This window comes from Prinia subflava, chromosome 14 (genome assembly GCF_021018805.1).
Source record: "Prinia subflava isolate CZ2003 ecotype Zambia chromosome 14, Cam_Psub_1.2, whole genome shotgun sequence".
Classification (NCBI taxonomy): domain Eukaryota; kingdom Metazoa; phylum Chordata; class Aves; order Passeriformes; family Cisticolidae; genus Prinia; species Prinia subflava.
The window spans coordinates 20,288,215-20,302,696 of record NC_086260.1 but is presented as its reverse complement, the minus strand read 5'-3'; the positions used below and the strand labels follow the sequence as shown (position 1 = coordinate 20,302,696).

Sequence of the window (14,482 nt, the reverse complement as noted above, 5' to 3'; positions counted from 1 at the left end):
CCCCTGGCTTTTTGTCCACTTAAGGGCAATTGTAGAACTCCCAAAATTAAATACAAATGAATAAAATATACTTAAATATAACACACTTGTCAGTATTTTAGCTAGTGACAGCTAGGTTTTTCTCTGCCATTATGTGGTGTAAGATTCTACTCTAAATCAGATGAACGGAGAAGGCTACAAACAAAATTAATATTTTTAATAGAAGCATAGAAGAGATAAGAGAATTCTAAGGTTTATGTTTCCCTCTGGGGACTCTAGTGTTAAGCAGCCTATACATGGTCATAGAAGATTAAGTATTCTGAATTTCAGATGTCTCATCAAAATGAGCAAGGATGTTTCTTCAAGTTTCCTCAGTAAGACGGAGAGTAGTGATAAACTTAGTTGCTATAAATAAACTCTCTGGCATTGTTTTCCTATGTTTTTGTACTACAGTTGTGTTTTGCCCACTTCCTGCTATACAGCACAGCACGATCTCCAGGACAGCACCTAGTTCAAGAGCGTGTCCCTTATCTGGAACAGGCAAGGTTCAGTATGCAGAGGCTGAAGAACAGAATGCATCTGATAAGTCTCTTAAATCAATATTCATTGACTTGTCTTGGCATCTGGCTTCAAATTTTTAAGGGGGAAGGTGATAGATGTGTTTTCCTCCTTCAAGTTTCATCATGAACCTTGACTATGCCATGAAGTTCAAGTCCAAACAAGAGTTGGATGATGATATAGAAAGAGGCACCTGTGAACAGCATATTTTTTCCTGAACATTGTTCTTTTGCTCCTTGAGTTGCATTTGATTTTTTAAGATGTTGTTGTTACTGGAGGCTGATTTCTGAGGATAGTAGTAGTATCCTGATTGTGCGCATATATATATATATATATATATATATTTAAACATATACAAAATTTTCCTTTCCTAGTTTTAGCTTTCATTTTGTGTGGCTCACTTTGAATGTGAGCAATATTTTTTAGAGTGTATAAGCCTTACAATTTTCTTTCCACAAAAAAAACCCCAGTTTTATTTTAGACCTACTGAAGCAGTATCTGAAGCATTATATTGCCAGTGAACTGGCAATATGTCCATAAAATATTCTTAATGCTTGAAAAAAATATATTCCCCTTGTACCTATTTAAATAATATTCTTTTACTAATAAAATATTTATTCTCAAGAAAGAGTCTTAAGGGAACTTTGTGGCACATCAGTGAGGAGAGACTCTACAGGCTGAGAATTTTTCTCTGAATTGACTTTCAAGTAAGAGAAGCAGTGGTAATATTTGGTATCCCTGGCTTTGTTAAGTGTTGACAGATAGCAATTTTCTGTTTGCCATTTAGAAACTAGAAATATTTTGATAGTTTGACAAGACCATAAAACTTTTCAGTGTTGTGGGGATCAGCTGTTTAATTACTTGTTGCTCCTGGTAGAGAGTGAACAAGGACCTGTGTAGACCTGTTGAGAGGAAAAGTGTGACAAAAGTGTGTCCCCGAAGCTTGTCTGACTCACTGCTGTCCAGCCTCCAGTGTGGCTGGAGGACAATCCTTACGTGGCCTCCAAACCCTGGCAGTGCCCTTCATCTCCACAGACAGTAACCAAGGTGTGTGATTGGAAAGAAGCTGATGTGGACAGCTGATACAGACAAAAGTCACTCAAGGTGCACAGTGTGCTGCTGTTGTTCTTAGATATCAGGCTGGGAATGTGAGGGAGTTGAGCAGTTTGACAAGATGTATTCCTTTCTGTATTAGTTTATGTGGTTTTCTTTTGCAGAGCATCTCAGAACATAAATTAGGTTAATGCCATATTTATTTTCTGTTAGATCTATGTCAGCCTTTATCATCAATTGTTCATAGAAAAGAATAACAGTAACTTTTATCACTTCTGGCTTCTGCTTTTGCTCTAGTTTGAATGTGCAAGTCTCAGTGCAGAGATTTGAATGTGGAGGTCTCAGTTCAGAGATATGTATGGAGTGTTGGCTTGGATATTTCCAAGGCTGGGGAGGAGAGTGCTGGAAACAAGTTGGTTGTTTTTTTTTTAGTCATACATTGAACAGTTGTACTGCTCTAGTACCAGCTCACAAGAAAACAGTGGAAGTTGTATTTTTTTTTTTTTTTGCTGGAATGGCAATCTTGTGGTTTTGTAATCTGAATCTTTGACCTTCCAACTCTGAGAGTTAATGGACTGCTTCTGACCTTGCCGTGGACCTTTGATCTTACTGGTACAGGTGACTGTAAGAGGAGGTAAAACTCTTGTTGCCATAACTTGTGTGATCATTGAAGAATCTGGGCTTTCCCCAGGTTAGGAAATTGCGTCCTCAAAAAGGGGAACTCTGCAGAAAATGTTAAGTATGGACTCTTGCAATATTGCTTTAATGTGTATTTAAGACAAACTCTTTTCTTCCTGTGGTATTGTAGACTAGAGAGGGAAGTAATAATTTAGTTTTCAACATGTGTTGCTGCTGAGCCACTTTTAGAATTAAATGGTTTTTTGTGTGGATTTGTTTGGTGGGGGTTTTGTGCTGTTGATTTGGGTTGAGGTTTTTTTTGTGGGTGGGTTGGTTTTTTTTCCTTTGTGGCATTTTTGTTTGTTTTTTTCTTACTTTTCATTTCTTTCAAAATGATCCACTTGAGAATCAGGAATAAATTTGAGATCTGACACTGATCCAAAGAGAAGTCTGTTGCCTGAGTCTCTGTTCCTGAGTTCATGGAGGTGAGGCTTTTGTTGTTTTCCCATTCAGAATAGTTTTTTGTATCCTTTAAACAAGATTTCAAGGAATAAGATTGCCCAGAAATAGACTTTATCCCTCTCTATTATGAGGGATGTTTAAAAATGCAAGACCAAGGACCTGTTCTTCCAAATCTATACTGTTTGCTCTGAAGGGTCAGTGCCACAGGCTCTGTTCACAGCAAGGGGCAGGCAAAAACAAGACATTAATGTCAGTAAGGACTCAAGTTTGGTTATCCTGGGACTGATAAACAGGGCTTTCCCAGGGCTGTTTATTCACTCTTGCATGGGCAGACTTTTGAAACCAAGATGGGATTTCTCTTCAGAGCATTTAGTTTGTGCTGGTTGGTCTTATCTACCAGCCAGTGATGGGACGTGTGCCCTGTACTCAGGCCTGAAATCTGTCAAGTCAGATTTTGACCCAGGTTTCACACGGGTTAAACCATCTTTTTAATGGTTCTTTGCATCCACTTGAAAAATGTAAGGGACTATTATCTCGACAAGCACAGGCTATTTTTGGTTATATACTAGTAGGTGTTAATTAATATACAGTTGAGTCTGATTTCTGTTAAGCAGTTAGATCTTATGCTGATCATAATACAAACCAGGTGTCAAATCAAGTCAAGATGACTGATAGCTAAAAATATCCTCTGTCCCCTACCCCCTTCAAAGGTAGGGAAGCTATAGGACTCAGAAGTTTCAGGTTAACTTCGTGGATCCTGTTACTATTATTATAAATTATTACTGTTTCATGATGGAATTAACTTGTATTATGTGGAGTCTTCATTTGTTCTTGCCATGCAAGTCATTTACTGGAAACTATTGGACCATATAGACCTCTTGTAACTGGTGTAACTTGGGAATTGCTATTGCAATATGTTTGTGCTGTTTTACAGATGGACTTCAGCCATGAATGAATTATTTTCTGCAAATTGGCAAAGTATGATCTTGAATTATTAAAATGTGCTAAAAAGCTTCTGTAAATCTTTATATGTTAGAAATTGACATTTTCTCCCCCATGTTGTGTGTGTGGATCATTCCACTGAAGTGCTGGCTGTGACTGCTGCTCTGGATTAACAGAGCTGCCATGATGCACAGCCCTGGATATAGGCTTGCTGACATCAACTCTCTTGGCATGTGTTCAGAAAAGTAAACAGAAGACAATCAGTGTTGGGTTTGGCACAACTAGCAAGTCCATAAAACTGCCAAATCCTTCTCAGTGTATTCATCCAATTAACCATTGATGTAGGACATTTACTCAAATGAGTAAAACATACTGTATTTGGTTTTTAAAAGTTCTTGTCTTAAAGTTTCCATTTTTGACTTAATTAGTAACCACAATCTACTTAAATAGCATTTTTCTTTTTTTTAATGTTCTTTCATAGAAAAAAATGAATTCTGAAAGCTCAGCTCTTACCATAAGCAGCCCTGCTGTAATAAACCAGTGTGCCAGAGGAGGAATGGAACACGAAAAAATTTGGTAAGCTTTACTTCTAATCTTGGTTAGTAGATAGCAATACTGGGAGATGTAGTTTGAAAATTAAGTAAAATAATTATTTGTTATAACTGATGCATTAAATCTGCTTTATTTAACAACAGAGAAGGAAAAAGGGAAATTTTTTATTTTGGTTTTGAGTTTTTAACATGACATGGTACAGGGTGTCATGGGGGATGGGCTGTGGAAAAACTCCTATTCACTTCAGCAGTGCAGCAGTTGTGCTCAGGGAATCTGTCACATGTGGCAAATGTTTTAATCTCCCAATGCTGTTGCGATGCTGGGCCATGCTGGTACCAGGACCTTCAGTGCTATGAGGCTCCCGAGATTGCTGCCCTGGGAGACATTACACAGTCAATAGTTTCTACTTTGTGTACAGAAAAGAAAATTACTCTGTGCTAGAGGAAAAGAGCAATTGCAATGTTAAATGGTAGATGTGCACAAATGCTTCCACTTCATAACAATTTTTTTGGTGAAAATTGCCACAGATCATGCAATTTTTAGCACCTGGTTTGTGTTTTCATGAAGGGAACAGGGTGTTGAAAAGGCTTTGAGACTATTCCACCTGGGTTAATGAGAGCCTTTAAACTTTGCTGGTTTTTACTTGCTGTTGTTTGCAAGGGTTTTTCACATTATTTATTTACCGTGTGGCAAACAAGCAGTAAATTCATGACACCCATATGGACAAAAATCTACCTTATGTTGTTTTTGTAGTCTGGGAAACATCTTTTCAAGAATAAAGAACTAAAGAAATATTAGCTATTGAATGTTCTGTTTCCTATTGCATGCTTGTCAGGAAATCAAAATCTTTTTTTTGCTTTGGTTTTTATGTAATATTAAATTAACAGCATCATAGTACCTGAAAGTAGTTTCTTTTAAACATTTCTTTTGGAACATTCTCAACAAAATCTTTGCATGAAAGGGCAGGATGAGGAAGAACTGTGGGCTTCCCTCCTGACTCACAAATCTACTGAGGGGTGCTAAATTGACACAAACACTTTTTTTTTTTTTATGTCTTTTGCTGTTTTTTGTGTCCTGCTTGTGATATTGATCTGGGGACAGTTCTGTTTAATATCTTTATCAATGATCTGCATGAGTGGATGGAGGGCACCCTCAGTAAATTTGTAGATGACTCCAAGTTAGGTGGGAGTGTTGATCTGCTGGAGGGTAGGAGGGCTCTGCAGAGGCATCTGGACAGCCTGGATCAATGGGCCAAGGCCAGTGGTGTGAGGTTCAACAAGGTAAAGGTGGATCCTTTGGGTCACAATCCCCTGCATCTCCAGGCTGGGGGCAGGCTGGCTGGAAAGCTGCCTGGCAGGAAAAGATCTAGTGGTGCTGGTGGACAGCAGCTCAACATGAGCCCAGGTGTACCTAGGTAGCCAAGGCCGGTAGCATGCTGGCTGTATCAGCAAAAAGGTGGCCAGCAGAACCAGGGCAGTGATTGTCCCCCTGTACTGGGCACTGTTGAGGCCCCAGCTCCAAACTCTCGGTTCAGTTTTGAGCCCCTCACTACACAAAAGACATTGAGATGCTGGAGTGTGTCTAGAGAAGGGCAATGGGGCTGGAGCACCAGTCTGATGAAGAGCAGCTGAGGGAATTGAGAATGTTTAATCTGCAGAAAAGGAGACCCAAGGAAGACTTTATCAATAGCAGTGTGATGCATATCTGTTTAGGTTTCTAAAATACTATTTTTTATTCTGGAGTTCTGTGAATACTCCAGCTGAATGAACATTATTTTTCTCAGCCTAATAAAGTGCAATGGTGCACTGCCTTACTGCATATTGCTGTTTATTCATTGTCTTATTCTTGGAATTTATTTTACATTCTGATAGTTCTGCATTTATTTTCATGAAAATGTGAGTATTGGTAAGGACTGGTGTTAGTCATAGGAAGATTAGAAATGTCTGTTGTTAAAAGTATACAGTGACAGGGTAATGTATTCAATTAAGTCAAAAGAGTCCACAGAGAAAAGCCCTGAGCAAGACCTTATTTAGCATTTAAACATGACTTACAATGCATGTAAAAGGCTTCGATGTTGCATAAGGCCCCCTAGAAAGAGAGGAGAGTAAATAATTGACTGAACCCCAGCTACCTTGTGCAGCCATTTACCAAGTCTGCCATTCTGGTTCATCAGTGTTTTGCATCTGCATAGTTTGGTACATCTACTAGATGAAAAAATAATTGAATTCTCAAACTTGCAACGATTCACTTGGTTCTGTTGCCTTTTTTCCTCCCAACATACATAAACAAGATTACAGTAGCAGAATAGTGCTGGTAGTAGCAGAAATGTGACTGCTGTGAATGTCTGATAACTGCAGGGTATTGTGGCAGAGTTCATGTGTGAACCAAATTAAGCTGCTCTTGATAAGCAGGAAGGTGGAGGAACTTGGTGGATGATCATAACGTCAACAATATCAGCTGAGCTGGTGTGGAAGTGTGTTGAACAATCAAGGCTTAAGAGCCTTGAAATTATAGAAGCTCCTGATCTGGCAGATTCCCACTTTCATAATATTGAAAATTGCAAGAAAAGAACTAAAGATAAGGGAGCAGGTGGGAAGTGTGTCAGTTCATCCACACTTTCTGTGAAAGTAGCTGGCTGGCACTTTTTTTTTTTTTCTGTTTTTCAGTACAAATGTGCAGGAGAATGGGAAATTTTCCAGGTGTTGTTATTGTGTGTGGATTTTAGAACATGCTTCCACTAGGCTGGGTGAAATCTTGCTAGTCACTCCTTCATTGTGTTACTTAGGATTAAATCAGGAAGTATTTAATCCTTTTAAAACTAATAATTGAAAATTGGGTTCTGGATGTCTGATGACAGAATTTTTGGTGCCTTGGCTTTCTCTTTCTGTCTCCAAATACTCTGCCATGTTCCTTATGAAGTATGCAGTTCTACTATTTCTATGACAAAGTTTTCATCACTTTTAGACCAAATCTCTCAGAAAATTGTCCATGTTATGAATAAATAAATCTATTAAGCTTAAAACTAAACAACCGAGCACTGTGGACTCCAGTGCTTATTCTGACACTGTACCTATGACTTGGTGTAAACTGAGTTTGAGAACAGAAACTTTTAAAAATATTTTTTGTTTTTCATTGCTGTAACAGATTGTTTCAGCTTTCCTTTCTAATCTGAGACTGGTGGCTTTGTGGGGAAGGGAAACTATTGCAACTCCAGTCCATAGACTGAGAGGGAATACATGCTTAGGTACTGAACTTAGATATTGCAAAAACTAATTTGAAGCCCAGCTTCATCATTGCATACATTGAAAGAGAACAACTTACTGTCATATCTTAGTGTGCACATGTCTGGAAACACTTTGGTATAGGAAAAGTAATTATTCTTGAGTATTGGAATATTATACAACCTGTATTTGAAGTGCCTTTTTTTTTATATATAAGTTCATTTGTTTAAGAACAAAATAGAACTAACAGGGTCAACTGACATTAAAACAATACTTGGAGTGACATCCCCATGATTGAGTAAAAGCAAGATAGGAAAGCAATGATGAACAGCTGAAAATCTGCATGTTCACATAATAAGGAGCAATGCAGATCTTACCTTAATGCCGGTGTTTTTAACCACACAGACCTTCTTCTCAGTGAGGTTCAGAACAGAGTAGCTGAATTGCTGCATTCTGTACCTCAGAGACAGACAAGTGCACAAGCTGACTTGTAGCTTGTGTGGGAAGTAAGGTTTCGTGACAATAAATCATCATGACTCTGTTGTAGCTTTTGCCAGCTGCTAGTTGATGAAGGAAGAGTTATGTGTCTGAAATTACAGTAAGAAGAGAAACAAGTTTTACAATTTTCCCTGTTTCTCCAATATCCTTGATTAATCAGTAGAAATGAGTCATCCTAAAGAACTGAATTAATCTGGCTCTAGTCAAGTGCAGTTTAACTGCAGATGTTTAATTACAAAAAGCACATACATGTTTGGGGAATACAAGGTTACAGTATGCGCAAAAAGGAAGCCCCATAAATTACAGATTAACATTTCAGATAGCTGGATAAAATTAATCTTATCTGCAAGAGGCCTTGAATTAGTTGCTTTCTAGTAATGCCTTATTACAAAGACAGAAAATGCTTTTCTTGGAAAGCTGAAGAATATTCAGAATAGTTAGCATAACATGACAATTATGACCAACTACTTTTAATAAAGCAGATAAATATTTGCTGTTTATATATGAAATCACTTCTATCTTACCTAACTTTCTTAGTTTATTTAAAGTACTTCTCTGCCCATAAAAGGAATAGTAGAGTTGAAAATTGTTACAAGGGAATCATTTGCATTGGGACTTGCAGCCTGAGACCAGTCCCTTAAAGGAAGTGGATGAACATCCAGGAGAGTGACGTAGGGCATGGAGAGGGTGACTCATGAGGCTCTTGTAGCACACCCACAAACAGTGAGAGATGAGGATGTGCTGAAATGGTTAAAGTAAGTGCACTCACCAACTGCTGACTTTGACTTATGCACTCATGAAATGGGCTTTGTAGCTGAAGTAAAAATGCCCCAGAGGCAAATACAAGTTTAAACATATGTTCAGTCATCATGTCTTACAAAACTAAGTATGGATTGCATTTCCTCATGCTGGATGGGATCAAAACCCTCTTGATTCTGCCTTGAGAAAGGGAAGCCCTGGGGCTGCCCCCGGCCCAAGCCCACGAGGTGGCAGCCTTGGTTCGAAGGAGTGCTGTGTCTGCTCCCTCTCTGGTTGTTCTCCTTCTCCCTTCCCACCCCGCCCTTGCTTTTTTTCTGGGATCACATAAAGACATATCAGCAAAGTGAGTTACTATTTGCTTTTTTAAGAAACATCTCGAAGCGAAGGTTGCTGCCTGTTGAGGGTTTTTTTTTGCACGGGGTTATTTTTTTTCTTTTTTTTTTTTTTTTTTTTCTTTTTTTTCCCTTTTTTTTTTTGTGTGTGTGTGTGTTGGAGGGGGGAAGATCATCACTCATTAGGTCCCTGGATAAAACTGTAATCTACATTTTGTACAAGTGATTACATTGTCTCTGGGTCATACTGTAAATAATATTTGTTGATAGTGTGTCTCTTAAAACATTTGCTGCATACTTGGTTATGACTCTATTGGGCGTCTACCTGCTTTTTCACTGTTGTATGTCTCTTTATTATAGTTGCTAGCTGAGAAAGGGAGTTAAACAAACATTTCTGAAATACCTGATTGGTTCCAGTTGAATGTCAAGAAATTTTTATCCTTTAAAGTAAAAGGCAATGACATCTTTAGGCTACCTTCAATGGTATTTTGTTTATGAATGTGTGCTAGTGCATGGGCCGATGACATGGCTTTTGTGCTCTGACAAATAAATGGAGTGTTCACAGGGAGTGTATAGAGGGAGTGGAAATACATTACTTTATTAAAGAGCTGAAGAATGTTTTAAAACTAACATTTACTTACTTTGATGTAGGAAAGTAGTGTAAAAATCTGTCAGTCCATCTATTTTTTAAAAGTATCTTCTTGTATTCTTCCATATGGGCTATTCTGGTGAAATCTAAAAAATAAGTTTAATAAAAATGTATACACAAATTCTTTTGCATATTCAAATCACTTCTTGGAGCTTATTTACATTAGAGTAGGCATCATCTTTAGAGGGTCTCTGGTGGTCATTTGGGGAACATTCCAGTCCTCAAATTATCCATTTTTTGGTCACAGGCCTCAAAAAAAAAGTTTCTTTTCTTTGAGTGCTGAGTGACCCCAGCATGGTCTGGCCAAGATGCAGCTTCTTATCAGTGTCGCTCAGGCCCATGGTCTTTAAGGCTGCAGTAACCACTTGCACACATTTATACAAGACTAAGCACTGTCCTGCTTTAATTAGAGCTAAAAGAGTTCAGAAGTTTTAAACACTATTTGTTACAATTAAAGCTTTTACCAGCAATAATAGTAATTGTAATTGAAGGGACAGAGAAACAAGCCATGCACAGTATGGTTGCTCACCAGACATTGACTGATGCCCATCCCCATGCAGCCATTGGCCCCCTCCAGCTCCCTCTTATACTGGGCATGACCTCCTGGCGTATGGAATATCCCAGTGGCCAGCTCGGTCCAGCTGCCCTGACTATCTCCATCCCACTTTATTGTGCAGCTCCTCACTGGCAGAGCAGGGGACAGTGAATGTGAGTTTCTGCTATCACTTTGAAACATCTTGATTCTCTGTGTGGGTGCATGTGTCTATGTGAAGTGTGACTTTTTTTTTTTTTATGTGGAAAACCCCCAAACCCAGTGATCTACCACTGGTAACCATCTGTTTCCTATATGTTTACCCTACTTCTCTTTCTCAAGTAGGAGAATCTCAAGATTCTTGTTCTTGGTCATGATTCCTAAGATGCTAGAATCTGTTCTTATAAACAGTCTGTTATTATTTTAGACTCTTGTTCAGCATGTATTACAGTTGAGTTTCTAGTTAATACTCTAATACTGATAGGAGGACACTTCTCCTTTCCTTCCCTCCCCTCCCTCCTGAAAAAGAGAGTTCTTAGATGTGCTTAGTTAATTCTCTGTAGAGGGAGCTGGTGATGAGGAACACAAATGGTATTTCTTTAGGAATATTTATACATTGCAGTACTTGGATCAGAAACAGAAGGCTGATTTGTAATCTGATCTTTCCTTTGTGATGGAGGGAAGGCTAGAGGGTATGTGAACTGCTTGAATTAACTGCATTTTCCTGTGAAATTTTCATTTCCCTGAAAATTTCAATAGGTAAGTGTTGTAAGAGACAATGATTTGGATATCTATCTTTCAAGCTGAATACATTTGGTCACCTGCAAATCTCCGGGACACAAAGGATAAGTTTTTTGTATTAGGTTGTCCTTCCTTTGCCTTAAAACTACACAAAGAAATTCCTCAGCAGACTGTTTCTTTTGATGTGGAAAGACAAAACCTGTGTGAATAGGAATATTAAGGTCATTATGAACAGAAACTCACTAAAAATATGTGAATAAAAACTAACTGCAAGTATTTCAGAATATCCTCTTGTGTTAGTTAATATGAAAAACTCATGTTTTTCTTTCCCAACTTTGAACTTAATTATTATAAGAAGCGTAAATTAAAAATTAACCTAATGTATTGGCAGGAATAGAGGTGGCTTGTTGTCACCTTCTCTGTCAGGCTTTGTATTTGGTGGTGAAGGCCAGGAATTGACTAAATTTTATGAGCTGTCCCCAGTTAGTTGTGTCTTCATTTTAAAAAATAGATTCTATAGTTGTTTTCAAAAAAGTGAATTACTACTATGCTTCTGAGTGTAAGAGAAGATTTTGTTTCAAAGACTCGTTAATTGTTGCCAATTGCACCAAAAAGGAGGAGCTCTCCCTTTTTCTTTCTTGGGGTCTCCCGGCCCCACTCTGTACAGAATAGTAAGATTAATGTGACTGTTTTGAAAGCTATAGAATGTGTTTCTATTCCACAGTTTAAATGCAAGTGGCATGTGACTAGGTAGATTTTAAAAAGGAGAGCAGTTGCACTCAGTTTTTTAAAAACTGATGCCTCGTTGCAATTTCATTAGATACATTCACATCTGACACTTTTAAATCCATTATTTATTACTACAAAGAGCTAGATCTGGCAGGTTGTACCCAGGCATGCTTAGGCACGTTTCCCTCCCTCTCAGATCTGCTGTTCTCTAACTCAATGCAGTGAGGGAGTCACGCTAAGTCAGCTACAAATCAGTGAGGGATTTGTATCAAAGTGCAGACAGGGAAAGTCATGATATGCTTTTGTTGTATCTACCCTTGTATATAGCACGTTCTCTGTCCCATCCATCAGATTTCATAAGTTTGGAGATTCTTTTCTCCCCCCGGATATCCTCCTTTATCTAAACTAGTATCTGACCCGAAGAGTCTACTTCCCCTGTGTGGTGTTGACATGGGGGCACTGCATAACAAAACAGAAGATTGTGGGAAATACCCACCAATCTCCATACAAATGAAGAAGAAAGCAGGGAGAAAAAGTGGGATTTAGAAGGTTAAATTACTTTATCATTAAATGTTGAAATTTATTTGATAATCTGCTGGTTTATTATTCCTGAAATAACAAAATGGTAATAAGCTCCTCCAGCTCTTGCCTTCCACTCTGCTGGAATGTGATGGTTTCATTCTCGGTGTGCTGGAGCACAAGAGCCCGGAGGCAGTTGTTCTTTGCGAATCGCTGCTGTCCGCGGTAACTCCGCTGCGGGTCCGCGCTGCGCCCCGCGGAGGGCGCTCCTCGCCGCCGGGACCTGCCCACGTCGCGTTGCTTCCTTTATTAAATATGTCATGCTTTAATTCCATTTAAGCTGTAGCCAAACTTCTTCCGCTTACTGGTGTTTGTCTTTTGTTTTGAAGGACTTGATACTGCAATATTTGGTTTCGTGGCAGTTTTTTGGTATCTGTATCAAGGTACTGAAAAGGTAAATTCTTTAGCACCAGAACCATTTCTTAATTTCGTCTGTGAAGGTTGTATGTGTCTGGTTTTGCTCATTGTGCACGTGTGTATGCTGTATGTGTACGGCTGGACTGTTCTGACCAGCAGTGTCCTTGAGGTCTGTAGGTGTGCTTTGCAGATCTTTCTCTTGTCAGGTTGAGCAGGTTTCTTTTGCAGCTCCTAAAGAGCCTGTTTGCAAGAAGACAACTGTGAAATGCCCCCTGACTGTACACTTAATTTGGAAAAATTGTATAGGCTAATTTTATAGTCATAAACAGAATAGTGATTTCTTATGTTCCTCTGGTACTGTGAAATGTCATGTAACTGAAGCTGCTGTCCCTGTCTCCCTGAGGAACACAGGCCATGAATGTTCAGCTGATTGTTTTTCTCATAAAGGTAGGATGGGATCATGATTTTCTCTTACCATGCACCTGCCTCAGGCTTTTCAGCAACTGATGTCTACCTACAGAAACACATAATTGTCACAAACGGCAGGTAGGAAGATTGACCAAAGACTTAGAATTGGCAGAATCTTGTTTTGGATTCTGAATCTCTGGTGTCATTATTTATAGGAAATGGTGTTGTGTTAAATCCCATCAAAGTTCCTGAGTATTATTTCCTTGCCAATTTCAGGTCAAATTGTTTTAATTGGTGATTAAAATAATATTTTTTGCCCAGTTAGGAATCTGTGACTCTCTTGCCAAGATATTGGTAGTCCCCAAAACTGTATAATCCTTCATCAGGTCACAGTTGATTTAGGATTTTGCATGGGCTAGGTGAATAGATGAAGATGGTTTGTAGCCTGGCGAAGCAACAAGCTGTCTTTCCCCTGAGGAAATGCTGACCTGTTTTCTCAGCAGTTTAGAAATTGCTCAGGTAAACAACACTGTGGTGCTGCAGAGCAAGATTTGGGATCGGTATGGATGCTGGCTGTCTTGCTTTGTTACAGGCTTAATCAAGAGGAAATATTAACAAAGCGCATGAATTTCTTTTGTTTATAGTGCTAACTTGTGTAGGAAAACAAGCTCAGTTATTCAAGTGCCTGTGTTTATTTGAAAGTGAACTATCTAAAATTTCAGGTTCTTTACACAGTACTTTGTACATGCTTTGAGGTTTCTGTAAGAACAGAAAGGTTTTTTGTGTGAAGATGTTTTAAAAATGAAGTTATACCTACTTTTTATTGTATGTTAATTGTCTACTAACTTTGCAATTGGCGTGCAAAGATTTGCACTCCTGATAGAAGAGCATGCTTACAATAAATGTCTGCTATGGTAATTTAATGCCTTAATAGTATTTTAACAGTCTGTTACATCTGAAATGCACTATAGGGCAATATTTTTTTTTTAACTGAGGTTTTTGCTCACAGTAGAACTCCATTACAAGTAGAACTCTGTTACTTAAACTCTGTTTATATTCCACTAATGCGAAGATGTAACTGCTTTGATCTGGTTTCCATGTAAAGATAACTTAAAAATATTGTGGTGCTTCTTTTCTGCGGTTTTTTTTGCAGTGAAATTGAATTTAGTGATCATCTTAAAGCTCTTTGTTTGCATATCAGACCCAGTGTTAATGTTTATTTTTGTGGATAAGATTTAATATTTTTCACTTGCTAGTAATTTTAAATATTTCTGTCTTGAGAAGAGACACCTGATTTTATAAACTTGGACAAAAACTAATTTCATTTTTCTGCAAGTAGGGTGGTTGATTCATTATGACAATTTTAAGAACAGGCTTTTTCCACCCATTCCATAGATTTACTTGAAGAATAAAAGTTATGATGCATTTTGAGTTTAAAGATCCAACCAAGTAACCCCCCAAACTTTTCTCTTTCTCAGTAGGATGTCAAGGGACATCGCAGCTCAGAGTTCTG

At 38.4% G+C, this 14,482-nt stretch overlaps 1 protein-coding gene and 1 long non-coding RNA gene across 6 annotated transcripts in view; one reads left to right on the top strand and one right to left on the bottom strand.

Moving 5' to 3' along the window:
* Positions 1-14,482, top strand: part of ARHGEF3 (Rho guanine nucleotide exchange factor 3) — a 109,801-nt gene that overhangs the window by 8,089 nt on the left and 87,230 nt on the right. Inside the window, exons 1-2 of one of the 5 annotated variants that reach the window (XM_063411317.1) lie at positions 1,739-2,693; positions 4,094-4,188. The exons of 2 other annotated variants lie outside the window; for them this stretch is intronic. In XM_063411317.1, coding sequence (XP_063267387.1) covers positions 2,688-2,693; positions 4,094-4,188 — 101 coding nt within the window. In that variant the 5' untranslated portion in view covers positions 1,739-2,687. Of the gene's footprint in view, positions 1-1,738; positions 2,694-4,093; positions 4,189-14,482 lie in introns of those variants that run through there. 2 more of the 5 variants (XM_063411319.1, XM_063411318.1) reach the window with 2 other exon arrangements.
* LOC134557953 (uncharacterized) lies at positions 4,249-10,981 on the bottom strand. The gene is made up of 4 exons (XR_010082228.1): positions 8,408-10,981; positions 7,763-7,972; positions 6,216-6,252; positions 4,249-4,539 (listed from the first exon to the last, which is right to left on the bottom strand). It is a non-coding gene; the product is annotated as an uncharacterized LOC134557953 (long non-coding RNA).